We start from the raw sequence: 27,812 nt of genomic DNA, 5'->3' as shown, positions 1-27,812 counted from the left end.
GTATGATGCTTGTCTTGAAGAAAAATATTTGTGTGATTGAGTTGCGAGCCCAACTAGCAAACTAGTTGCTTTTTTCATGGAACACTATTTTTACTTGAAAGAATGACAAACTGTAGTTACTTAAACTTGGGTATTTGTACATATTTTCTCAAAAATAAATGAAGTGAGCCTGTCACTTCAGGGAAAACAACCAACAGAATTTATTGCCAGGATAAAATTAAGGCTTTCAAGCAGAAATTAGAATTTTGGAAAACATATCTGCCACTGTGATCTTGGCAACATCTCAGGACCTTGCTGATGAAATTGTTGGTGATATTAACAAATGTGATTTTTTTTTTAATTTGCTGTGTTATAATGAAATGTGTCATTGTTTGGAAGATGTGCATAACTCGGTGGACCAACTTTTTTCAAAAGATCAATGCATGATATTAACAGAATCATGCTGTGGGTATAAGGGCCTACTTAAGTGCAAGATAGATCAATAGATTTTTTTTTTTTTTGATCAATAGATTTTAAATGAAATGGTCTGGAAAGTTTCATTGATATGGTTTCAGAGTCCACCTTGCAACTAACCTTTACAGAATTACGCTTGTTAAGTTTTGGCTTAATATCAAAGAAGAATAATATCCACATTTATCTGAAAAGGTTATTAAAAATATTCCTTCTTTTATCAACCACATATTGGTGTGAAGCTGGATTTTCATTTTAGATTGACTACAGGAGCAGATATAAGAAATCGGGTTTCTCTATTAAAGAAATTTGCAAAAATGTACAGCAGTGCCACTCTTACTAATTTTTTTGGAAAAATACATTCATAAATGTTACTTATTAGCATGGAGTGGATTTACCTTTGCTGATTTTAAATAAAAAATTTTAAAGCATTTACCAGCTTTCCTCTATAATATTATTACCAGTACATACAACCCACATAATAAAAGCCCTTTGAGTTCCTCAATTATTTTTTAAGAGTGAAAAGGGGTTCACAAGTCAAAAAGTTTAAAAACTGATGCTACAGCTGGTTAATCCAGAGGGTTAAGCAGTTTTAAGCATTACTTTTTGACTGCTTATGGAAAAGGAGTTCACACTTCTCTCTTTACCGTTTCTCCCAATATAGTTGTATCACAATTTTAGATTATTTTATTTTGTTTTGTTTTTCAAAAACATACTTCATATTTACTCTTTTATTATATAAATATCAGTTTAACCTTTTACTGTAAGAATATAAATGTTTTAAGAGAGGCTTTGTTATTCTTTATACCGATTCACAGTCAATTAATTGATAAAGGTCTCTGGGTTTCTTTAACTCCATGGTCTCGTATGTTGCATATTTTAAATAACAATTCAGCATATATTTACTGAATGCCAACTATGTGTTCAACACAGTAGTGATGAAAATCAAGTCTTGGCCTTAGTGGGAAAACAAGTAAATTTTACAGATGGTGATTATGGAAATAACTGGGCTGGGAAAAGAAGATGGGGGTAGGGTTAGCTTTTTAAGTATAAGGTGGTCAGGGATGGTCTCAAGGATAAGGAAACATTTAAGCACAGACCCAAATGAAGCAGGTAGGAGAGCCTTATGGATATCCTGGGGACAAGCATTCCGAGCAGATTAAATAGCAATAGTATGCTTGGCCGGCAGAGGAATCAGCCAAGAAGCTGTTGCGGCTGGAGTGGAGTGGAGGAGAAAATGGTGGTCTCTTAGGACAAAGGTAGAAAGGGTTTATGTCCTTCATTTTTACGAAATGTTCTTTGTAGCTTTGATAACTACTTAGTCATTTTTTCCTCTGTTCTCTTTTTGGAATTGTTTGTGAAGTCAGATGATTGGATTTTGTTGCTGTTTTGTACTTGCTGTTAGTTCCTCTGTGTGTGTGTGTGTGTGTGTGCCCGTGCACATAGTTTTTAAAAAATGCTGGGCTTCCCTGGTGGCGCAGTGGTTGAGAGTCCGCCTGCCGATGCAGGGGACACGGGTTCGTGCCCCGGTCCGGGAAGATCCCACATGCCGCGGAGCGGCTGGGCCCGTGAACCATGGCCGCTGAGCTTGCGCGTCCGGAGCCTGTGCTCCGCAACGGGAGACGCCACAACAGTGAGAGGCCCGCGTACCGCAAACAAAACAAAAGAAAACAAAAACAAAAAAATGCTTATTGTGTGCCATCTCCTTTTCTTCCCACTCCCCTTCTTTCTGTTCTTTGTACGTGTTAGGCCTGTTCCTGCTACATGGTCTTTCCTTACTGTTTCCGCCTGCTAGGAATGGTGTTCTTCCAGAACTGCGTGGCTTGGTTGATTGGTGGCTGGTTCCTTCTCATGATTCGTGTCTTTAGTTTCTTAGCGAGGAGACTGTTGATGGTTAACCTTTACCATTTGTTTTATTTCCTTAAGAGCACATATTTCTAAAATTATCTTGATTGTTTGTCTACTCGTGTCTTGTTTGTCCTCATTTGCATGCAGTTTCCATGAGAGACTTTCTGTGTTCTGTTCACTGCTGATCCCAGTATCTAGAATGGTGCCCAGCTTGTAATGGGCTCTCAATAAATATTTATTGAATGACCACAATACATAAATAAATGGTAGCTAATGTATTATCAGTGATATTGTATCTTCTAAAATGTTAATAAACTACTGTAAAATTCATTTCTGTTACCTGGGTGTTGTTTCCAGATCCTGATCTGATTTCAGATGCTTGGGATAGAAAAAGTTTGGATAACCTGACTTGTAATTATCCTGCTAGAACTGAATAGATCTTTTCTGAAACCTTCTTCCTACACTTGCATTTATCCATTTTATTCCAGTGTGAGTGAATATTTTTCCTCATAGATGGCAGTTCTGGGTAGCAGTTCTAATGCCTCGACTTACTTTTCAGTCATCTTCCTTTATCTTGAACAAGTTTCAGTTTAAAAGATTTTCTTCTTTTCTCTCCTATCATCTTCACTAACCCTCAGTTGCCTTTTTTTCAGTTGCCACTTTCTTCCCCAACAAGAAGAAGTCACAGTTTATGTATACTGAAACCAAAGTTCTGAAGATTACCCAAAAAGTATATGAGTAAATGTTTGTAGGCTAGACATGTATAGGAATCCACATTAAGGTTAGGATTACTATATTTATCTAGAATATGAAATTCTTGGAACAGGGTAGCATCTTAACTATCTTTTAAATTATTACCTTGAGCAGTGTCTGGTATCAAAAAACTAAAATAGGTTTATTGAGTAAAGTAGCTGACATTAGTATACTGGATAATAAATCCTTGGTTTCCCCAAACCAGTACCCTGGGATTGTTTAATAGCTTGCTGTTTTTGCTTTTTGCCACAAAGATTTTCACTTGCTGTCTGAATACACAGGTTCAAGGAAGACAAAAATGTCATTTGGTCCAAATAACCTTGGAAATCCCTAAAGTTGCCCATAAAATATATAGATATACAGTCTCTGAAAGTCCAACACATCCTATTTTTCCTTCAGTGTTGGAACAAATCACGTTTCATTGTTAAACACTAGATGAAGTTGTAGGCTATGTTTGTGGTCCATGTTATGGGAAAAATAAATGGCTCTAAACATTAGAATCTGACAGCACAGCAAGATACTCATATCATGAGAGGCACATGGGAAGTAAGGCCAACTAGAAAGTAGTAAAATATTACCTTTTTGTGTTCATTTTGGGCATTCACTCATTGAGCAGAATAGCAGGCATAATCTACATGGTTTAAATTATTTTTTTTTCTTCATATAGTTGAATTTATATTAGTGTGCTCTCTATCCAGAGGTGTTCCCCTATCCAGTTTTCAGCCTTTACCTTCAGTCATTAAAGTGTCAGTAACTCTTCCTGGTTTTTCTCTTATGACTCTTTTTCTCATTCTTTAGAACATACTATTAATTAATATTCCCCAGGTTACATATTTTGACCTAGATCACGTACGTAGAGCAAAACCAACTTTTATCTAAGTACACTTGGACTTCATTCAGGGAGAAATTGTTCCCTTGGACACTTGTGCTCAGCATATTAGATCTTACATTCTCAAAGTAGCTGCCATCTTTTCTAATCTAGTTTTCTGTTTTATTTTGTTACCCCAACCTTTACTTTGGGGCTTTAACAACTCAGGGTTTTGGTCTGATCTGCAAGAGGAATTTGAGGTTCTCTTGAATAAGACTAACTTGAGGTGGGTGTACCTACAGAACTGAATGCCTGCCAAAAACAAAAAAAAAAGGAAAAATTCATGGGGGCAGATTGTGGACTTTTTTGCCAAGATGATTTCTAAAAGCTAGTTGACTATTTAGCTTTAAAAACAGTAATAAAAGCCAGTATGTGCATACATTATTTTGCTTAAAAATTTATAACAACCTTTTGAGGTAAATATTTCCATTTTTCAGATGAGGAAATTTAGGCACAGGATGGTTAGTAACTTGATGAAGACTCACAGCAATGATGGAGTTGAAGGGATTTAAAGTTCATTAGGTTTTGAGTCACATGAGAAAGGAATTCCAAAATTCAGGGGCTTAATCTGAATTTCTGTAATACCTTTAATGAAAACAGTAAGCTGTTTTCTTATTTCCACTGGGCATGGCCTTTGTCAAAAGAGAGGGAAGGATGGTGATATTTTATTTGGATGGTGTGATTAAGAGGGACTTAATTTTTCTGTGCTTTTTCTGTGTATTCTAGATTTTCTGTAGTGAAGATTTTAAAAATCTATTGAAGTATAATTTATAAAAGGCACACATTTTACTGTACAGTTGAGTGAGTTTTGGCAAATATATACATCCATGTAACCAACACCCCAATCAGGACATAAAACATTCCATCACCCTAGAAAGTTCTTTCTTGCTCCTTTGCAATAAGTCATCCGTATCTCCTGTCCCGGGCAACCACTGATCTGATTTTTGACATCGTGGATTAGTTTTGTTTGTTGTAGAACCTCATATACATACAAATCATGTAATATTACTGTTTTGTGTCTGGCTTCTTCTGCTCATCAAATATTTTCTGTCTAGCATTTTTTTGTGAAAATTTGCAAACATATAAAAGTTGAAAGAATTGTACAGCAAGCACCCATTTCCCTATCACCTAGATTCTACAGTTACCAATTTGCTTTTTTGCCTTATCACATATCATTCCATCTATCCATTCCTCTAACCATTCATCAGCCAAGTTTATTGGTGTGTGTGGTGTTTTGTTTGTTTGGTTTTGTATTGCAAATTGTTGCAGACATCAGTGCATTTTACCCCTAAACAAATTCAGCTTCCATGTCATTAACTAGAGTTGGATACTTGTTTACAGTTCTTTGTTTTTGAAGTAAAATTACATACAGTGAAATGCACAAATCTTAAGTGTACCATTTAAGTTTTGCCAGATGTATACATTTGTGTAACCCAAATCCTTATGAAGAGGTAGAACATCACCATCACCTCGGAAAAGTTCCCTCATGTGCCTCCTGTTCAATTGTTTCCCCCTATCCTTTGTAGAACACAACCACTGTTTTGACTTTTTTTCATCTTAGACTAAATTTGCCTGATCTAGAACTTCATATAAATGGAATCAATATAGATAGATGTTTCATATCTGATTTCCTTCCCTTAGCAGGATGTTTTTGAGCGTCATCTGTAATGTTACTTGTATCAGTAGTTCCTTCTTTGCTGTTGTTCTTGTTACTGTTTGGTATCCCATTGTACCTATATGTCATAATTTGTTTATCTTTTCACTTGTTGGAGATTTGTTTTTCCCAGTTTTGGGTTCTTATGAGTAAAGCTTTGAACATTCACATACAAATCTTTTTGTATACCTGTATTTTCCAACCTAGGTGTGGAATTACTGGATCATAGGTTAGATGAATGTGTGACTGTACTAGCAGCTCCTAAGAGTTGTATGTGGAGTTCCAGTTGTGCCACATCCTTAACATTTGGTGGTTTTGGTCTTTTTAGTCTTTTAGCCTTTTATTGGGTATACAGTTGTATCTCACTGTGGTTTTAGTTTGCATTTCCCTGATAACTGAAAATATTGAGCATTTTTTCATGTACTTACTGGCCATTTGTATATGTTTAGAAAAATGTTAAAAATTATTTGCCTGTTTTTTGGGAGGTTGTCTTATTAAGATGTGAGAGTTTTACATATATTCTGGATTCAGATTGGGTGTGTATTTGTATATACATGTAAATTATATATATGTATATAATTTTCTCTGTTCTATGCTTGCTATCTTGCCTTTTTGTTTTCTTAATGGTATCTCTGAAGAATAGAAGGCTTTTATTTTTATAAAGTCTAGTTTATCAGTTAAAAAAAAATGTTTAGTCCTTTTTGTTTTCTATGAAATCTTTGCCCATGGTGTGATCACATAAATTTTCTGTTCATTTCTTTTTGAAGTTTTAGCTTTTGGGTTTAAGTCTGTGATCTGTTTCGAGTTACGTTTTGTATCTGGTGTAAGGTAGGGGTTGAGATTTTTCCCAGACAGCTCACTAGTTGTTCTACCACCATTTGTTGAAAAGACTTACTCCTTCCCTATTATCTTGGCACTGTTGTTGAAAATCATTTGATGATATGTGTGAGGCTATTTCTGGACTTTCCAGTCTATCTGTATGCCAATAGCACCCTGTTTTGTTACAGTTGGGCTTTAATGTAATCTTGCTATTTGTTTTCTATTTGTCCCATTTATTCTCTGTTCCTTTTTCCCCCCTTCTCTTGTCCCCTTTAGTCTTGAGTTTTTTTTAGTTTTTGTGTTTTGTTTTTTTGCATTACATTTTACTTCCACTATGGGCTTATTAGCTATACCTACTTGTTTTATTTTTTATCTTTGATGGTCTCTTTGGGTTTACACTATGCATATTTAACTTTTCACAGTCTGCCTTCAAGGAATAATAGACTATTTCATGTATAATGTAAGAAACAACAGTCTATTCTTTGCTCCCCTTCTGTGCTTTGTGTTATTATTGTCATACATTTTACTTTTACATGTTAGTAGTTTGGGGAGGATTTCTTTGTTCAAATTTTGGGGTGGTGGCTAGAGATCAATCCTTGTGAAGGTGAGTGTCTTTATGAGGAAGATGCTGGTAGAACTCACTTTTTTCCATTCCACTTTCACAGAAGTGACCAGATGGTGATGATTTATGAAAATGTCTTTTAAATTTGATAAATTCAGACCAGAAAACTTAGATATTTGAGGCTAAAAAAAAGATGGTTATATCATATATTCTTTTTGTAGAACTAGACCAAAATTAGAACTTGGAGCATTTGTAACTGAATATCTCTGAATATTACCCAGTTATTGACTTTAGGCAAATTATTCAGTGAAAAACATTAAAAAATTCCTCCCCTATGTTTTTAATCTGAATATAAGGTAAACTTAGTTGTTCTTTATATTAATTAGAGTTTTTGTTTTTAAATGACTTTGCTCATCTCATTCTAAGCTTTTATTTTCAGGTCTTGATTTTGTCATTCAGTTTATATGTAATCCTTTTTCAGCTTTGTGTCACTTGAGACTATGGTGAACATTCCATTTATGCCCTCATGTGAAATCATGGCTAAAAACAGATTTTGGAATGCACGTTGTAGGCTAATTTTTAATTATACAGCTCATTTTATGTTGCTGATTATTTGTATATTCCAGACAAGTTTTGGGATTGCTCTTTATTCTGTTTTAACTTCTAAGTGTATTGTAGCTTACAATTCTTCTCTACCTATTGGAAGGTAGTGAAGTTGAGACTGTGCTGCCTGATTAGAGTGGTAGGGAGCGAGCTTAGTGTTAAGGGTGGAAATGAAGGGAGAACATAGGGCTTTAGTTGTTGTGAAGTAGATTCCTCCATCTCATACTAAATTAAAACAAATTCTGGGGGAAATCTTGGAATTCTGTGGACCTTAGTCTATTCTTTCATATGCTGAAAAGTATCCCAAGAAGTTATCTTACTTTCTCCTTTTCTTCTTAACAGTAAGTTCTAGACAATTAGTTGTTTGAAGTAGAATGGCATATTTGAAGATTATATGTTGTCTCTCAGAAGATCATATGTTGTCTTTCAGATCACTGGTTTTTAAAATTTTGTAGGTGTACTTCATCATTAAATATGTGGTTCATTTAGAGAACGTCTGCCATGGAAATAGGGTAATCAAGTCTCGTTTCTTCCCATTTCACTATTTTTCCTTTTATTCTTCCTGGAAAACCTTCCTTGGTACAGCTTCCCCTTCAGAATTGAATTAAGTTCTACTCTGGTTTGCTTCAGTGCATACCTCTTTCATGATACTGTATTTTAACTATCTACTGATAGGTTTCTCTACCTGCTGGTCTGTAACTTCTTAAGGACAGGTCTGCGTCTTATTCATCTTTGTACTTGCAATATTTGGGACAGTCTAGCACTTAGGAAGTATTCATTGCATGGTATATTTGTTTGCTAGGGCTTCCATAACAAAATACCACATGCTGGGTGACTTAAACAACAAAAATCTATTTCATCACAGTTCTGGAGACAAGAGTCCAAGAACAAGTTGTGGGCAGGTTTGGTTTCTCCTGAGGCCTCTCTCCTTGGTTTGCAGATGGCCGCCTTCCTGTTGTATACTCACATGGTCTTTTCTCTGTGTCTCTCTGAGTGTCCAGATTTCCTCTTTTTATAAAGGACACCAGTCAGATTGGATTAGGGCCCACTCATATGACCTCATTTAACCTTAATTATTGCTTTGAAGGCCCTATATATAGTCACATTCTGAGGTACTGGGGGCTAAGGTTTCAACATATGAATTTTGAGGGGACACAATTCAGTCCATAGCACATGAATTTTTTGATTTGGCATACATTCCAGCTGAAGGGGATTTGTTATGGTCCAACACCAAACCAAGGTTGTCAAGGTTGGGACCAAAGATTTCCTAGTTTGTATAAGAACAAATGGCTTAATTCTAGTGTTTTGTCTTAATGTAGTTGTCGTACGTATTTAATGATTAAGACGCTGTAGCCTTTAGTGCTTGGAAGTACTACTACTACTAAGTTTTCTTTCCTTCACTGTTTATATCACAAAAAAGTGATAAAACACACTCACACATGCATTCGGGCACATGAATGCTTTGTGTACATATTGGCTGTTAATGCATCTTTGCTGAACATTTTAACCCAAGAAATAAATTTTTTAAATTGAAGTACAGTTCATTTACAATGCTGTGTTAATTTCTGCTGTATGGTGAAGTGATTCAGTTGTACATATATATACATTCTTTTTTTAATTCTTTTCCATTATGGTTTGTCACAGGATATTGAATATAATTCCCTATGCTATACAGTAGGACCTTGTCATTTATCCATTCTATATATAATAGCTTACATCTGCTAACCCCAAACTCCCACTGCATCCCGACCCCACCCCCACCCCTTGGCTACCACAAGTCAGTTCTCTATGCCTGTGAATCTGTTTCTGTTTCGTAGATACGTTCATTTGTTTCATATTTTAGATTCCACATGTAAGTGATATCATATGGTGTTTGTCTTTCTCTTTCTGACTTACTTCACTTAGTATGATAATCTCTAGTTCTATCCATGTTGCTGCAAATGGCATGATTTCATTTTTTTAATGACTGAGTGGTATTCCATTGCATATATGTACCACATCTTCTTTATCCATTCATCTATCGATGGATATTTAGGTTGTTTCCATGCCTTGGCAATTGTGAATAGTGCTTCTATGAACATAGGGGTACATATATCTTTTGAATTATAGTTTTGTCCAGATATTTGTGGGCAGGCTTCAGTAGTTGTGGCAGGTGGGCTTCAGTAGTTGTGGCTCACGGGCTCTAGAGTGCAGGCTCAGTAGTTGTGGCACACGGGCTTAGTTGCTTCGCGGCATGTGGGATCTTCCCAGACCAGGGATTGAACCCGTGTTCCCTGAATTGGCAGGCGGATTCTTAACCACTGCGCCACCAGGGAAGCCCCAGCATTTGTTAGTTGTAGACTTTTTAATGATAGCCAGTGTGAGGTGGTACCTCACTGTAATTTTGATTTGCATTTCTGCAATAATTAGTGATGTTGAGCCCAAGAAATACATTTTTATTTGCCAAATTCCCAGTGGTAGTTTGGAAAGGTGACATCATTCAATAATTTCTCTGTAGAAATTCCATGAATTATACATAATTTCCCAGTGTATACAGATACATGCCTTGCTATCCCAGTGGAGCTACCAGATAGTATTAGGTCCTTTCTTTTCCCTTGGTAGTTCCAGCCTTAGAGTCCCACTCCCTCCTCCCTTAGTAGTTCAGTGTAAGATTTTGGGGGATATTGTTGGCAGTAGTGAGGTAATGGTGAGATTGGAGAGCAGGGTAAGCTCCATTGTCTCTCATTTGTCTCCTCCCTTTCCTAGGAATGGGGGAAATTTGCAAATAATACCCTAGTGCCCCCCTTCCCCTTAAAAAAAAGTTTTTATTTTACAGTTTTTCGTTTACAGAAAAGTTGCAAAGGTAGTACACAGAATTCCCATAAATCTGTCACCGTTTCTCCTATTGTTAACATCTTAGCTATTGTACATCTATCACAACTAAGAAACCAACATTAGTACATTACTTGATTGTAGTCTCCTGTGCTCTCACAGTTTTTCTTTCCTTGTTTGTCATGACTTTAACAGTTTTGAGGAGTGCTTATCAGGTGTTTTGTAGAATGTCCCTCAGTTTGGGTTTGTCTAATATTTTTCTCATTGGTTTCACTCGGGTTGTGGATTCCGGGAAGAATACCACAGAGGTGAAGTGCCCTTGTTAGCATCATGACTTATGATTGATGATATTAATCCTTGATCACCTGGTCAATGTAGGGTTTGCCAGCTTTCGCCACAGTAAAGTTCCTGTCCTTTCCTGTTAGTCTTTTTTTTTTTTTTTTTTGGAAGCAAGTCATTAAAGGGGGACAAATTGTTCAAAGTTCCACCTTCTGGAAGGGATGTATCTACAATAATCAATTGGAATTCTTCTGTCTTTTCACTCCCACTTATTTATTTAATCATTTGTTTATATCAGTGTGGACTAAATGGGTATTTATTTCATACTTTGAGTTTGAATTCAGTACTGTTATTTATTTTGTTGCCACAACTGTTATAGCTTTGGCCATTAGGAGCTCTTGCAGGTTGGCTCCAGTGTCCCTTTGACATGCCCCTGTTCTTTTGTGTTTTGTGTCCTTTACTTTTTGGTACTGTAAGGTGCTCCAGGCTCATCTGTTTTTCTTGCCACAGTTCTAGTATCAGCCATTCCTCCAAGGAGCCCTGATTCCTTTTGTTGAAGAATGATATTAAAAATCAGGATCTGGGTGCTGGGTCCTAGTTCCCTTTTCTTGACTCAATTCCTGTGCAGTGTGGAAAGTCTGAATATTTGGATGAATGGTAGAGTGGTTATAGCATCACACATTTGTATCATAGTACTTGATAGTATCTGTGTTTGTTGACTTTGTCTTCTGCTGTGGAGTCATAAACGCAGATTTTTAAAAGTACTTCTAAGTGTTTAAAAAAAGAAAAGTTAAAGTCAGAAAGCTTTAAGGAATGTATGCTTGTTTTAGGGCAGGCAAATGGGGAAGAGTCATTAGGTTCTTCTGTTTTATTCTGAATTTCAGAAGAGATGAACTCTCTTTGGATGCAGAAAGGAAGGGTGTCATCAGGAAACCTTCCATGAACAAAGAAGTGTGTTTGAGAACTTCTGCTAACAGGAATTTCAGGCTTCCTTGAGCCTGTTCCTCTCCATTATTATCATCATCATTATTGCTGTCATCATCAATAATATTATTTTGCCATAACTGCTGTTATTCCAGCCTTACCTTTCTTTTCCATAATGCTGAAATTTTTTGTTTTTAAACATACAAGTCATTTACAAATGATTTGTAGACTGTCAGGGCAGGTAAAAGATTAGGGAGGTTGGAGCCTCTTTCCAATTGCTTTTGCTGGAGTTTGGTTGCAAGTAATGGAAATTGGAGCTTTTAATCTATTACTGCCTTGAAACTTTACTAAGTATTTTAGAAAATGAATGGATCTGGATCAAGGAAAGAGTTTGTTGTTGAATTCTCTTGGAAAACCTGATTTGAAATAGCAACTGTAGCTCTAAGAAAAGGTTTTAGTCAAAGAATAGCAGAGTTCATCTTTGTCATAACAGTCGAAGAAAGAGCCAGTGATATTCACAAGGTTTTCTGAACTTAATTTCTAATTTTTAAAAAATTCTATAGTTCAGCCTTTGTCCTCCTACTTATATTTAGCAATTTAGATCTGACACCCGCTAGGGACCAGAGTTTTTAAATAACAAATCTGAATCTCTCTCCTTTTTTTTTTTTTTCTATTTGGTTATTTCACTTTATAAATTTCTCAAAAAAAAAAGAATAAAAGTAAGTAAAACATTATAGGTAGAATTCACATATGTTTTCCTTCTTGTCAGTTTGAATAAACTTTGCATATTAGGAATATAGTTTCATATTTTGCAGGTATTTTGTATATTTTATTCTTTTACCATTTTTGTGAATTTATATGCTTTTTTTTGTACCATCGACATTGTCATCTTATTTGTACATTTTCAATAAAAATTGAGATAATATTGTTAGTCACAATTGATGTGTTACCATGTTAACCCATGGTAAGCAACTAAAAAGTTTTAACCGTATTATTATAAATATGTCTAAAACATGCTGTATGCTTGTTTATTTTACTGAGAACAGTCTGTCCCCTGGATGGCTCAGAATCATGATTCTGAACATCAGCTTTTATTCTTTGCTTATTACAGTGTTGCCCTCAGAATCTGTTTACATAAATAATGTTATTTAATCTAGGCAAACTGCTGACTTTTTAGTCATTGGGACAAGTGGCTTAGTTCTTCTATCTTTTAATTATTAGGTGCTGCCACCAGTATTCCATCTGTTATACCTGTAATCAGACAACTAAGCTTATTACTATTAAATATAAAATAATAGTCTCTGAGTACTGAATTGCATGTGGCCTTTCTGACAATTATTTTGAACCTTCGTAGAATCATTTTCCTTTAGGCTCTGTTCCCAAGAGTTGAAGTTGTTGGAAATCTGACTTCCAGATAAATGGAGTATTTATTACTGCCTTACAGAAAGAGAAAAGGGGAGTTATTTCAACAACATGATAAAACCTGAAGAGTATTTTATGCAAGGGAATTATAAGTTACTTAATTATGAAAGATACCATATTTTAACATGAGTATGTTTTTGGGTGGGAGTACGAAGGTTTTTTTTTGTTTCTTGTTTTTTTCATTTAGGGGGTATAAAGTTTAAGGCCAAGTGTGGTACCAGGAAGAAACAGCATTCATTCCAAAATGGCATAATTCTGTAGTGTTCTGCAGTTTGTGGTTCTAGCTCACTTGTTGAGCAGTGCTCTGAAAAAATGTAGACAGCTTCAGGGTCATATTTTGGTGTTTTGGCTCAAGTTTGGTCGATTCTGGGGATGCAGCCCTTGATTTGGTAAACAAGTTCTCCTTCCTTCACACCACCCTCCAACCCTAAAACCACCTTTTGCCCCCACTGCTGCAAAGCCTTCTCCCTGGTCTCTCTGCTTTCTCTCCAGCCTCTTGCTGTTAGCGCCACCTTCAATCTAAACTGTGTTAAGTAGAAACATTATCCCTCACTTTTTGATGATTTGACTCTAGCTTAGTCTCTCCCACTAAAAAACAAAACCAAAAAAACCCCCACACCCCAAACATCAGAGTACTTTGATACTGTCATTCTTTGCCATGTCTCAGCATTGTTTGAAATGAAGGATTTTCTCTGCCTGCCATCACCTTCTGCATACTTCATGGTTTGACTTAGATGTCACCTTCTATATGAATCCTTTACCAGAGACACCACATGCTTTCTCCTTTGTGTTCTATAGAGAGTGCTTTTATTTATATCATTATTCATAGCATTCTGTATTTTGGGTCTTTTATGTTCTTTTTGTCGTACTAAATTATGACCTTCTTGAAAGATAAGACCCTATATCTTATTTATATCTCTGCCCACAGATCCACAAAGCCCTCATAGGTAGTGATTCTTGTGTGTCCACTTTAAGTTGGTTATTGCATTTGCCTTTGACATAGGCTTGTAGTTATTCCAGAACTAATTGAATAACTAGGCATATACTGTATCAGTCAGAAATTTTCATCTTGACTTTTTCAGCCCACCATCATTTGGTTCCACCCTACCTATTTCAAATAGTCTTTCCTGCTTCTCACAAGGATGTGCTCACTGCTTCGTTGAGGTTGTGACTCTTTGTGACTTCAGAGTCTTGCATAAGCCACGATTTTTATTTTTGTATTTTTGATTTGATTTCTCCTTACTACTTTAGCATCATTCAACATATGTGACTGTTTATTCGTAAGTAAAAGACCAAATCACTTAAAATTATTAACAAAAATTAGTTCATAATGTTAAATGTACTCTGGTAAAGATGTCAGATCTTATTTAGCAGTATGGTTTAATTCTACATTTAGCTCTTGCAGATTATTAAATTTTGATAAGAAATTAGGCAAGTTAAAGCAGATATCTTTCCACATATAAAATAAAAATATTGTCTTTATGTTGGCCTCTATCACTTTAAAAAAGAAAGAACTCTCAATTCACTTCAAATTTGTGAATTTGAAGCTTTTTGAAAGTTGGCAGATTGATCATTTGAAAAACTATCAAGAACAAAAGATTGTGGAGGTTTGTTTTCCTTGAACATTTTTTTGAGTTTTTATGGGCACTTTTCACTTAACTATAATAATTATTGTACTTTCATTGGTAAAGATTATTTGATGATAGATTATTACTTTCTAAGCATGAAAATTTCTTCATACAGATAAGTTCAGAAACAACGTGCCTAGGTAGACTAGTATCAGTAACTAAAAAGCATAATCAGCTCTCAAATTTGACAACTTCATTCAGATTTGCTAACAATTAGATGCTATCAGTTTCTGCCCTATTCTCTCATTAAGCTGTCCAGGACTGGTGGTCATTTCTGGTCACTAAGGAGGAATTTTATGCTTAGCCAAGGTTCTCATAAAAATCATACTATCATATATTTGATTTATATAGTAATCTGCTACTAACAAAGTTGTGTCCTAGTCCAGAGGAAAAATAAAATATATTCAGTTATTTTTTTTTTACTCCTTTAACAACTTCTTGTACTTTGATTTCAGAAGTGGCAAATGATCATTTTATAAAAAATTCAAACCATGCAGAAATTTGTAACACTAAAGATAAATGCTCCTAACCCAGTGCTCTAAGTCTCCACCTTACAGTTTCAGTCCCAAACTAAGTATATATTTTTCTGTATTTTCCCCATGCATTATAACACTTATTTGCAACCTGCTTTAAAAAAATTATCAGTTTGTACAGAGCCTACCTCATTTTTTTTTTTTTTTTGCGGTACGCGGGCCTCTCACTGTTGTGGCCTCTCCCGTTGCGGAGCACAGGCTCCGGACGCGCAGGCTCAGCGGCCATGGCTCACAGGCCTAGCTGTTCTGCGGCATGTGGGATCTTCCTGGACCGGGGCACGAAGCCGTGTCCCCTGCATCAACCACTGCGCCACCAGGGAAGCCCGCCTACCTCATTTTTAAAGGCTGCATAGCAGCTTATTTTATGCATATACCCTGAATTTTTAATTGAAGTATAGTTTATTTACCATATTTTATTGGTTTCAGGTGTATTGGTTTCATAGTGGTTCAATATTTTTATAGGTTATACTGCAGTTAAAGTTATTATAAAATAATGGCTATATTTCCCTGTGTTGTACAATATATCCTTATAGCTTGTTTATTTTATATGTAGTAGTTTGTGCCTCTTAATCCCCTACTCCTATCTTGCCCCCCTTCCTTCATTCTCCCCACTGGTAACCAGTAGTTTGTTCTCTATATCTGTGAGTCTATTTCTGTTTTATTATATTCATTCATTTGTTTTATTTTTTAGATTCCACATATAAGTGATAACAAGATGTACCTAATTTTATCTTTGTTATAAAAATTAATGCTTGATTTTAAAAAAGGAAAAAAAGAGTTTGAATTCAAATTTTCCCTTTCACTTCTACCCTCCTCAGTTATACATATAACTGTATAGTTGTTATTTTTAATTAAATGTTGAAATGTTTCAAAATTATTTGAAATTTTCAGTGAACAAAATGATGAGAAACTGAATGTAAACAGTATGAATTTTTATTTTTATTTTTTTAATTTTTTTTTAACAGTATGAATTTGAATTAATCTTTACATGTATGTCTTTAGACTATTAAAAAATATATGATGTTTTTAAAGGCCCAAGATGTCTATGGTGATGGTATTTATGTTTTATATTTTAAAAATTTGTATATTCTAATTTGTAACAGAGCCAATTTGGAGTGTTTGCTCATTCAGAAATGAAGTGTCTCCCCACTTACGAGGATTGTGTTGTACAGTTTTGTAGTTTTTCGGATATAAGCCTTTTTTGGTTGATTCTTTCATATTTTCATGATAGAATATATTTTATATAATAATTAGCAATATCTTTATATTTCATGTTGTAATATAAATTCCAAAGTCCAGGCCAGAAATGTTAGCTATTTGTGCATTGTACCCTATAATTTGTAATACTGCCTTACTAACTAGTTGAAACTGACTGCCAGATACTCTTCAGGCTTGCCAGGATAGATACACCCTTCATTTTGCTACTGGCCATGATAATAACACAATCATGACTAGAGCGGTAGACTCTCTATAATATATTGAACTCCACCCAGTTTGTACTCATAGGAGACCTAAATAGATGCTAGCTGTGTTTTTCTTTGATGACTAATACTTAGGGATTTTAGAGTACTTTAAACAAGACGAACAAGAAAATCATTAAGTTCATTGAGTAATAGAAACCTATTATTAGACAGATATTTAATTTCTCTTTTTCCAAAAGTATAATGTCTAGTATTAGAAATGGGGCAGCTGAAACATCCAGCTCCCCAAACTAATCCTCCATAGTAAAGGAGAGTCTAGAATTATTTGCTTTCATACGTTTTGTGCGAAAGAATCTTAGGCCTTTATTTCTGTACTTTAAGGTTCTGCAGGAACAGTCGAGTTTATGCCCTTCTTTGACTCTGAGGACTTCATTTATTTCTAGGTATAAGGGAAGGCCTTAAACATTGTATGCCTTATATGTGTAACTGTAGAAAAGGAATTAGTAACAGCCATTGTGCCAGGCACTCTGATAGGTACTCTCATTTAACTGTTAAAGCACTTTTACGAGGTAGATACTGTTATTGTCCCAATTTTATAGAGGGGAAACAGTGTTAGTTTAAGTAATATGCCCTAGGTTACACAGATAGTCAGGGGTAGAGACTTGAACCCAGATTTTTTTAGTACACAAATGAATAACACCTTTGCTTGACTATTTACTCCTTTTTGTCAGTGATCCCACTTAAATGTGGATAATCACCTTCCCTTTCACTCGGTATCCTTTGAGTGTTTTTTTTTCCGTAATATTTTCCCAAAGTCCTTAGATTCACTATAGCTTTTTTGATTATTATTGTACTGTCTTTATTTTCTAGCTTCCTAGAATATTTTGGAGATAGAAGATTTCTTTTTTTGAAGTCTTCCTCTTGGTGGTTTGGTTAATCAGCTAGTTCTCTACTCTAAGTCATTTGAGGTCAAGTTTGTACTGGGATGGTGGGGCACAAAAATTCTACATTCACAGAGTAAGCCTTCGATGAAATAATCAACCCATGGGAACTCTAAATGTAAACTGGGTGCTTTCTGTGCTTCTTTGTTCCTTTTTACCCTTTCAGGGGAGATAGTGATCCTGGGCAGACCTCTCATAAGGCAACTTCAAGAGTCTGATAGTTCTAAACTCCATTGTACTGTACCTTCATTCCTTTTAATACCATGAGTAATAATGTCCAGAGCAACATGGAATGGAGGCTGGATATCCCATGTCCACTTCCTCTCAAGTCATTGTCTCTATGGATATCTGTTTAGGTTAAGGAGTAGAGTAAACATCTCTGGATTTAGGTCTCAATCCTTTCACTCTCCATATGAATCCTTCTTAGTTCACTTACTTTGAAATGCAACCTTAAGACTGGCCTGTGACTCTAGCAAATAATAGGATACTCCCTTTTATATCAACACGGAGCCCTCCAGTGAGACTCCCTGTCCTTCCCTTTCTCTACTCAGAGGGTTTCAAGATTTTACTTGGAAAAGTAAGGAGAAATTCTGAGCTGCTTAACATAAAACTATGAACTACAGTATGCTAGAGGACTATAGATAACAGAATTTTTGAAGGTGAAGAGAATTGGAATGCTAGTTTCCCTTGTTTTATAGTTGAAGAAAATTTCCCATTAATTTTTGCATAATTGACAGGATAGTAGTTGTTTCTTATAGGTCCTGTGTGTCTCTTGTTAAATTTGATACTAGGTATCAAATCTTTTCACCTCTATAGTGAGTGGTATATTTTTGTTATTCTGTAATATTTTCTAACTAGCTACTGTTTATTTAAAGGAAAGTCATTGATTTTGGAGTATTATTTTGGTAAACATACATGTACCTGTCCTGTCTTACTGTTTCCAGTGGTTTTCCTGTTCTCATCTGTTAATGTCATTTGCAAATAATGATAAAAAAATCACTTCCTTTTTAAAATTTATGTCCATTCTCTTGTTTGAATGACTTGACTAGTCTTTCCAGAACAGTGTTATATAATGATGAAAACCATTTTTTCTTCTTGATTTTAGTGAGAATTCCTATAGTGTTTGACCATTAACTATCAGTTGTTTTTCTTTTTTCTTTTTTTTCCCCCTGAGTTGTGCAGGGCAAATAAAACATGTGTATGACTGAATCCAGCCAATTCTCTGGTTTGAAGATTTATTTATTTATTAAAAATTTATTATTTATTTATTGATTTGGCTGTGCTGGGCCTTAGTTGCAGCATGTGGGCTCCTTAGTTGCAGCATGCAGGGTCTTTAGTTGCAGCATGTGAGATCTTTTAGTTGCAGCATGCGGGTTCTAGTTCCCTCACCAGGGATTGAACCTGGGCCCCCTGCGTTGGGAGTGCGGGGTCTTAACCACTGGACTGCCAGGGAAGTCCCTGAAGATTTATTTTTTAACCTTGGACCTTGATGCCCTCAGAGACATTAAAAGTGGCCTCTGCAGACTTTCTGGAAGATGCAACCAGTATTTAATACTGTTTAACACTATTTAATACTTACTATACATTGAGAAGCAGCAATGTAGATCAGGTTTGCCAATTTTATAGAGAAGAAAAATCTCATTTCCCTACTGTTCCCTTTTGAGATCAGTTTCTCTACTTTAAGGGCTTATTGGACTCCCAAATATAAGATAAATGTCTTCTGTCGTTCTAGAGCTTCTGTAACTGAAAATTGGGCCATGGTAAATGTTCAAGAAGTCTTAGACATAATTACTACATAATTTTGTTATTACTATTATTCTCATTCTTCATATTCTCCTCTTTCCTATCTAAGTGATTGGTATCATCATATTCTTAGTTACCCAAGCAAAAAATACAGCAGTCATTTTTTACTTTTATCCATGCATTCTTTTACTGATTAATCCAATTTAAAAATATTCATTGAGTGCCTACTATGTGCCAGTCACCTGTTTGGTTTTTTTTAACATCTTTATTGGAGTATAATTGCTTTACAATGTTGTGTTAGTTTCTGCTATATAACAAAGTGAATCAGCTGTACGTATACATATGTTCCCATATCTCTTCCCTCTTGCGTCTCCCTCCCACCCTCCCTATCCCACCCCTCTAGGTGGTCACAAAGCACTGAGGTGATCTCCCTGTGTTATGCAGCTGCTTCCCAGTCACCTGTTTTAATTAGTACAAGTCAGGCAGTGAATAGGACAGACAAGGTTTCTGCTTTCTTTGAACTTCCATTCTAGTCAGGGAACTTGTACAATGTACAGTAAATAATGATATAATTTCATTTAATTGGCAAGTCAATTACTTTACAGAAATCAGGATGTGATATAGAGTGGTGGGGAAAAGAGATTGGTTCTTTTGGATTTTTTTTTTTTTTTTTTTCCGGTACGCGGGCCTCTCACTGCTGTGGCCTCTCCCGTTGCGGAGCACAGGCTCCGGACGCACAGGCCCAGCGGCCATGGCTCACGGGCCCAGCCGCTCCGCGGCATGTGGGATCCTCCCGGACCGGGGCACGAACCTGTGTCCCCTGCATCGGCAGGCGGACTCTCAACCACTGCGCCACCAGGGAAGCCCGAGATTGGTTCTTTAAATGAAGTGTGTGTTAGTCCAGGTCCTTTGAGAAACAGATACCGCAACAGGATTAAATGTGTAGGGATTTTTGTGTGTGTGTGTGGTGGTAAATTACACATAATATAAAATTTACTATTTTAACCATTTTTAAGTATATGGTTTGGCATTAAATACATTCACATTGCTGTACAACCATCATCACCATCCATGTCCAGAACTTTTTTGTACTCTCCAACCGAAACTCTGTACCCATGTAACACTAACTCCCCTTCCCCCTCCCCCTAGTCCCTGGCAACCACCGTTCTACTTTCTGTCTTTATGAATTTGACTACTCTATGTACCTTATATAAGTGGACTCATACTATTTGACCTTTTGTGACTGGCTTATTTCACTTAATGTCCTCAAGTTCCGTTCATGTTGTAGCATGTGTCAGAATTTCCTTTTTTTTTAAACTTTTTGTTTTTAGAGCAGTTTTAGGTTTACAACAAAATTGAAAGGAAGGTTTAGAGATTCCTCTTATACTTTCTGCCCCCACGTATGCATAGCCTTCCCCATTATCAATATGTCATCAAAAGATACTTTTCTTTTTTTTAACCAAGGATGAACCTAAACTGACCCATCGTAATCACTCAAAGGTTCATGGTTTACCTTAGGGTTCACTCTTGGTGTTGTACCTTCTGTGGGTTTAGACAAATGTATAATGGCATACAGTCATCATCATAATATCGGAGTATTTTCACTGCCCGAAAAATCCTCTGTGGTCTACCTATTCATTGTTCCCCCTCCCCCAGCCCCTGCCCTGCAACCACTGATCTGCAACCACTGATTTTCTCCATAGTTTTACCTTTTCCAGAATGTTAAATAGTTGAAATCATACACAATGTAGCCTTTTCAGGTTGGCTTCTTTCACTTAATAATAATGCATTTAAGGTACTTCCATGTCTTTTCATCACTTGATAACTTCTTTCTTTTTAGCACTGAATAATATTCAGTTGTCTGGATAAACCACAGTTTATCCATTAACCTCCTGAAGGACATCTTGGTTCCAAGTTTTGCCAATTATGAATAAAGCTGCTGTAAACGTATGTGTGCAGGTTTTTCTGTGGATTCCTTCCTAAATTTCTAAAGCTGAATATTCCGTTGTATGTGTACCACGTTTTGTTTATCCATTCATCTGTCATTGGACACGTAGGATGCTTCCACCTTTTGGCTGTTGTGAATAATGCTGCTATGAACGTGTGTGCGGAAATATCTGTTCAAGTCCCTGCTTTCTTTTAGGTATATACCAGAAATGGAATTGCTAGATCCTACACTAATTCTGTGTTAAATGTTTTAGGAATTGCCATACCCTTTTCCAGAGCTACTGCACCATTTTATGTTCCCACCATTGTAAGGGTTCCAGTTTTTGTGCATCCTTACTGACACTTGCTATTTTGGGTTTTTTTGATGATAGCCTTCCTAATGGGTGAAGTGTGTCTCATATTTTTGACTTACACTTCCGTAATGGTTAGTGAAATCATTGAGCATATTTTCATGTGCTTATCGGCACATGTGCTTATTTCACGTGCTTATTGTATATCTTCTTTGGAAAAATGACTATTCAAGTCCTTAGTTAATTTTTAATTGGGTCATTTGTTTTTTGTTGTTGTTGAGTTCCAGGAGTTCTTTATATATTCTTCATACCAATCCCTTATCTGATGTATGATTTACAAACATTTTCTCTTATTCTGTAGATTGCCTTTTCACTCTGTTGGTACTGTTCTTTCTTACTAATGGAATTTTCATTATTCGGAATATGTAAAGTATACTGTCTATATTATCTAGCTATAAGTAGTGGTTTTTATAAAGTATAAATATAAATATATAATAGGAAAGTATTCTGTCAGGCAATTGATTTAATATTCTTAAACTGGCACAAAGTAAAATAAATATCAGTGAAAGAGAAAAGGTTTAAAACATGCCTGTGGCAAAAGTATTAATTTTTTCCATGTAATTATATGAAAGAAGATAAACAGCAAACATATTTCTAGTTCATTTTCTGAAAACCTCTAAAACTTTTGTAGAAGATTCAAAATTATCTTATACATTTCTTTTAAAATCTTGTTCCTTTAGAGTTCTGTAAAATTAATTATTTAAAAAATTCAAAATTTAAACTATTGTGTAAATCATAAAAAAGTATATTTACCTTTGGTAGTGAAGGTTCATACTAATAATAGTGACTGTTTCTAAACTGTATTACAGTTTAGAAGTACAGTTCCTGAAAGTTGTATTGGTAATCTTAATGGGTTTTTACCGCCCTTATTAAGCTTATACCCTCATATAAGCTTAATTTATAATGTAAATTGCCAAATCCTAACCCTAATTTTTAGTTCTGAAAGTTAGCCTTTTTAGCTGTCGTGCTTTTTTTTTTTTTGCGGTATGCGGGCCTCTCACTGCTGTGGCCTCTCCCATTGCGGAGCACAGGCTCCGGACGCGCAGGCTCAGCGGCCATGGCTCACGGGCCCAGCCGCTCCGCGGCATATGGGATCTTCCCGGACCGGGGCACGAACCTGTGTCCCCTGCATCGGCAGGCGGACTCTCAACCACTGCGCCACCAGCGAAGCCCGCTGTTGTGCTTTTTTTCATGCAAGATTTACTAGTTGTGTATCCTAAACTATTGTCTGTCAGGAGTAAATGGTATGCTGCTGTTATAAAAATAAAATGATTGGATCAAACCAGTACGAAGAGGGACTAGTGTTATGGTTTTCAGTATTGAAACACTGTATAATATCAAACCATTCATAATGTGGCCAAGGAGATAGCTATATCTAGTGCAAACTTGCCTCCTTTGTAAATTAGGTCAGCCAGTAATTTTTACAGAAATAAAAGACTAAGGCTTCCCTGGTGGCGCAGTGGTTGAGTCTGCCTGCCGATGCAGGGGACGTGGGTTCGTGCCCGGGTCCGGGAGGATCCCACATGCAGCAGAGTGTCTTGGGCCCGTGAGCCATGGCCGCTGGGCCTGCGCGTCCGGAGCCTGTGCTCCGCAACGGGAGAGGCCACAGCAGTGAGAAGCCCGCGTACCGCCAAAAAAAAAAAAAAGTAAATAAATAAAATTAAAAAAAAAAAAGAAAGAAAAGACTACATCATGATTTTATCAAATAGCAAATAGTTCAGAACATTCTTTATTGATCCTTTGTGTTAATCTTGTTGCTTTTTTGGTTAAAAAAATATAGTATTGGTATTTATTTCTTTACATGACCTTGCTTCTCTTCTTTTTCTTAGTTCAAGATAGAGCATACATTTGTACTCCCTTGGTGGGAACATCTCAGGTTATAAGGGATGTTAATATTGCATCTAAGGACTGCATGACAATGCAGAGAACAGTTACTGGTATACAAATGCACATACCACACACCACATTATACACCACCATTCTCCCTTTTTCCCTCCCTGCCTTGAATGGGGCAGACAGAATTTACCAAAAACCAGAGCAGAGTTAACCATAAAGAGTTCATTATTTTGGCTTTGGGGCATAAACTGATGGAAAAGAAATTGAGTTTAGTAAATTATGCTATGAATCACTTCTTTGTAAATTCACTTATATATTCCTGGTCTCATAATTTATCTGTTCTTTTGGCAAGTTTTTATTGCCTCTCAGGATCTCCATTACCAAGGCCCAGAGGGTGACTTAGTAATTAAGGATGAGGAGTCTAAGACACTTTTTTTCTTCAGCATATGAAGACTGTTTCCTCAGAGATCCAACTCAGCACAGCTCCTGGGAGACATGACTTCTAGAAGAACCCCAGATTTTTTCAAATGACATGATATTTTTGATGTGAATCAAAAGAGGGGTTCATAATTATCTGATGCCCAGATAATTATGATACTTTACGTCTTGACTTTTTGGCAACAGCTTTATCGAGATATAATTCACATACCATACAAGTCTCTCTTTAAGTGTACTGAACTCAGTGGTTTTCGTAATATTCACTGAGTTGAACAACCATCAAAGGAATCTTAAAATATGTGGGTTTTTTGACCTTTTTTTAACTTAGCATAGTGTTTTTGAGGTTCGTTTCATGTTGTAACATGAATCAGTACTTCATTTCTTTTGATTACTGAGTATTAATCCATTTTGTGGATTTATTTTTTCATCAGTTGATGGACATTTATGTTGTTTACACTTTTTGGCTCTTACTAGTGGCTCTAATGGTGTTATGAATATTTGTGTATAAATTTTTGCATGGATGTATGTTTTTATTTCTCTTGGGTGTATACCTTGGAGTGGAGTGCTGGATCATATGATAACTCTGTGTTTAATCTTTTGAGGAACTGCCAAACTACTTTCCCAAAGTGTATACACCATTTTACATTCCCACCAGCAATGTATGAGGGTTCCATTTTCTTTACTTCCTTGCCAGCACTTGCTGTTATCTGTATTTTTTATTAAAGCTATCCTAGTGGGACCAGCTTAAATCTTGAATCACATATACCTGTGCCTTATCGTTGTGGCCTGTTTTTTCTTGCATTTAATTATGGTGATCCTTGTGTGACTGGCCACCTCTTACAGTTTCTCATTGCTCTACCCACGTGTTCACCCATCTTTTTGTTCCTCCTTTACTGTGGATCCAGACAGGGCTTGATGACTGATCTTGGATACACCACCACCTGCCCTTGAAGAAGATAGAGGTTTTGATAGCTTCGTATAGAAATAGGTTGTTTCATTTTTTAATTACTGTCATCTGTTCATCTATTTGATAATAGTTATATACTAAAATATATACCTGTGAAGTTGTTTATTCCTGTAACTGTCATTTGTGGAGAAGAAAAAACTTGCTACTAAATATCTATCTTTTTTTCCTCTCTTTTTCGGAAGTGGTTTACAAAGTGCACGTTAAGTACAAAACTATGGTGTTAGAAGTTAAGTTAATGGTTACAACTCTTGGTGGGTGGAGTGACTGGAAGGGGATTTCTGGAGTGCTGGTTATCTTATGTTTCTTGATCTTGGAGCTAGTTACATAGATGTGTGAGAATTCACCGAGCTATAGACTTAGAGTACATGTGTCTTTGTTATACACTTCAATAAAAACTTAAGTTTAAATTGTTAACATTGTTTAAATCATTTTTAGCACTAGTAAAGGTTTTCATTTGTCATATTAACTACCTTTTAAATAAGTATATTCCATTTTGAGTCATTATATTTACTACCTTAAATTATCACCATTCTTATATGTACATTGAGTTGATGTAGATGCTATAATTTCAAGTCCCCTTGTTCAGCTGCTCATAATTTCAGAGATTTAATGATTTAGATTCTTAGATTAGCTGTAGAAAGTTTGATTTTATGCTCTGCTGTGTTGCTTTAACTGAATGATCTTCAGCAGTTCAGTTTTGGCTCTGGTCATTCGGTATGTATCTAAAACTTTATGAAATGCAGTAGTTGTGCCTACTGTCTATTGGTGAGTTCAGGTTCTCGTTAGAGACTAGAGTGCTATGAAGGAAAGAACCATGAAAGAGAAGCTATATTTATATTAGTTCGTTGTTTATAGTAATATATCTAACATAGTAACCATATAGATGTACAGAAAGTATTTGATGTAATTATCACTTTAAAATGTGATACCAGGAGAAAACCAGTGTTGATTAATCAAAGCCTTTTGAATTCTAATCCTTTTATCTATTTTTACTATAGTAGGTTTTAGAGAAATTGTTTGATTTTGACCAGATATGTTATGCTGCTGAAGTTAGGAAGATACACAGTAAGATCAGTTTTTTGGTTAATAGAAGTTTTGAAGTAGGCTTATGTTCTGTAATCTTTATTTCTAAAAATTGGGTTTAGGGGTAAGAGGTATCAGAGAAAATTGACTCGTTACAGCCATTTTATATTCTGATGAGGAAAAGGCAATTCTGCCCTATTACAGGGATATTTTCAGTGGAATCTGAGAACTGTTTAAACAGTATAATAAAACACATTAACCATCTTTTTAATATCTTATTGTGTCTTCTAGGCCTTCCTTAAAGTTTCTCATGTCTCAATGGACTCCTGAATATAACAAGCTCTATACCTTAAAAGTGGATATGAAGAGTGAGATTCCTTCTGATGCACCAAAGACACAGGAGAGTCTGAAAGGGATCCTCTTGCATCCAGAGCCCATTGGGGCAGCCAGAAGTTTTCCTGCAGGAGTTGAGATGATTAATAGTAAAGTGGGGAATGAATTCTCACATTTGTGTGATGATTCTCAAAAACAAGAGAAGGACATGAATGGTAACCAACAAGAGCAAGAAAAAAGTGTTGTTGTGAGGAAAAAACGCAAAAGCCAGCAGGCTGGCCCTTCATACATGCAAAATTGTGCTAAAGAGAACCAGGGAATATTAGGTTTGAGACAACACCTAGAAACACCAAGTGATGAAGATAACGATTCCTCTTTTAGTGATTGTCTTTCTTCTCCTTCATCTAGTCTACATTTTGGAGACTCTGATACTGTGACTTCAGATGAGGATAAAGAAGTCTCTGTAAGACATTCCCAGGCAATTTTGAGTGCTAAAAGTAGAACTCATAGTGCACGGTCCCATAAGTGGCCTCGGACTGAGACAGAATCTGTTTCAGGATTGTTAATGAAAAGACCCTGTTTTCATAGCAGTTCATTAAGGAGACTTCCATGCAGAAAGAGATTCGTGAAAAATAGTTCCTCCCAGAGGACACAGAAACAAAAAGAGAGGATATTAATGCAGAGGAAAAAACGAGAAGTGTTAGCCCGAAGAAAATATGCATTGCTCCCCAGTTCTAGTAGTTCTAGTGAGAATGACCTCAGCAGTGAATCCTCTTCCAGCTCATCAACTGAAGGAGAAGATTTGTTTGTTTCTACCAGTGAAAACCACCAAAACAATCCAACTGTTCCCTCAGGTAAAAATTTTGTTTCTTAAGTTTCAGAATAGCATGGAAGCCATTGCATTGTGTTTGTGCTTATTTTCTTCTACATTTTAGTGATTTCATTGTATTTAGAAGGAATATGAGGCTCTATTAACTTTAATTTTTAAGCCATATAGATAAATTACCAACTGTAGTATTAAACCATGACCCCAATTCTAAGATACAAATTTTAAAAATTTCTAAAATTTTAAATAGAAAATTAAAAAATTTTCTATTTTTCTGGCAAAAATGAAGCAAGAGGTTTTATTGGGGTTTTTTTTGGAAAAAGTTTTTATTTTATACATAATCAGATTATATTTTGTGAGTTGTTGATTTATGGTACAGTTTTTTTTCCCATAGTGCTTCCTTATTACGTTTAGCTTTTATGAGTGCCTTTTCAGATAGCTATGTGATAGATTTCTTTCACATTCAACTACAGTAAGAACAATTCTAGTCACTAAAAAAAGACGCTTATTTTTCCTTTAAGTACTCTATTCTTCCTGTTTACTCTTCCTTTATCATGTTCTTTATAACGGAAAAATAATTTCAAGCATTTGAGAGGTAGCTTTTATTCTAATACTGGAACACAAACTTTTAGTCCTGAGGGTGCTCAGTAGAGCCTATGATTAATCAGTTAAAAATGAATCGATAGATGACTAGCTTGAGTGCGCCCCTCACCACAGTAAATGTTATATTTAACTAGAATAAGTTCATGTACAGTCTCTGATGTGTATAAATGTTATATTTAACTAGAATAAGTTCATGTACAGTCTCTGAAGTGTATGTTCCATATAAACCA

The 27,812-nt window shown here is 35.8% G+C and overlaps 1 protein-coding gene across 10 annotated transcripts in view; it reads left to right on the top strand.

Moving 5' to 3' along the window:
• RNF111 (ring finger protein 111) overlaps positions 1 to 27,812 on the top strand; it is a 111,195-nt gene that overhangs the window by 37,422 nt on the left and 45,961 nt on the right. For all 10 annotated transcript variants that reach the window (XM_070044913.1, XM_070044912.1, XM_070044915.1 and 7 more), the window contains one exon: positions 26,112 to 27,007. In XM_070044913.1, coding sequence (XP_069901014.1) covers positions 26,112 to 27,007 — 896 coding nt within the window. The remainder of the gene's footprint in view (positions 1 to 26,111; positions 27,008 to 27,812) is intronic.

Source organism: Globicephala melas, chromosome 2 (genome assembly GCF_963455315.2).
Source record: "Globicephala melas chromosome 2, mGloMel1.2, whole genome shotgun sequence".
Classification (NCBI taxonomy): domain Eukaryota; kingdom Metazoa; phylum Chordata; class Mammalia; order Artiodactyla; family Delphinidae; genus Globicephala; species Globicephala melas.
The sequence above is the reverse complement of the archived record's forward strand: the minus strand, read 5'-3'. Positions and strand labels throughout refer to the sequence as shown.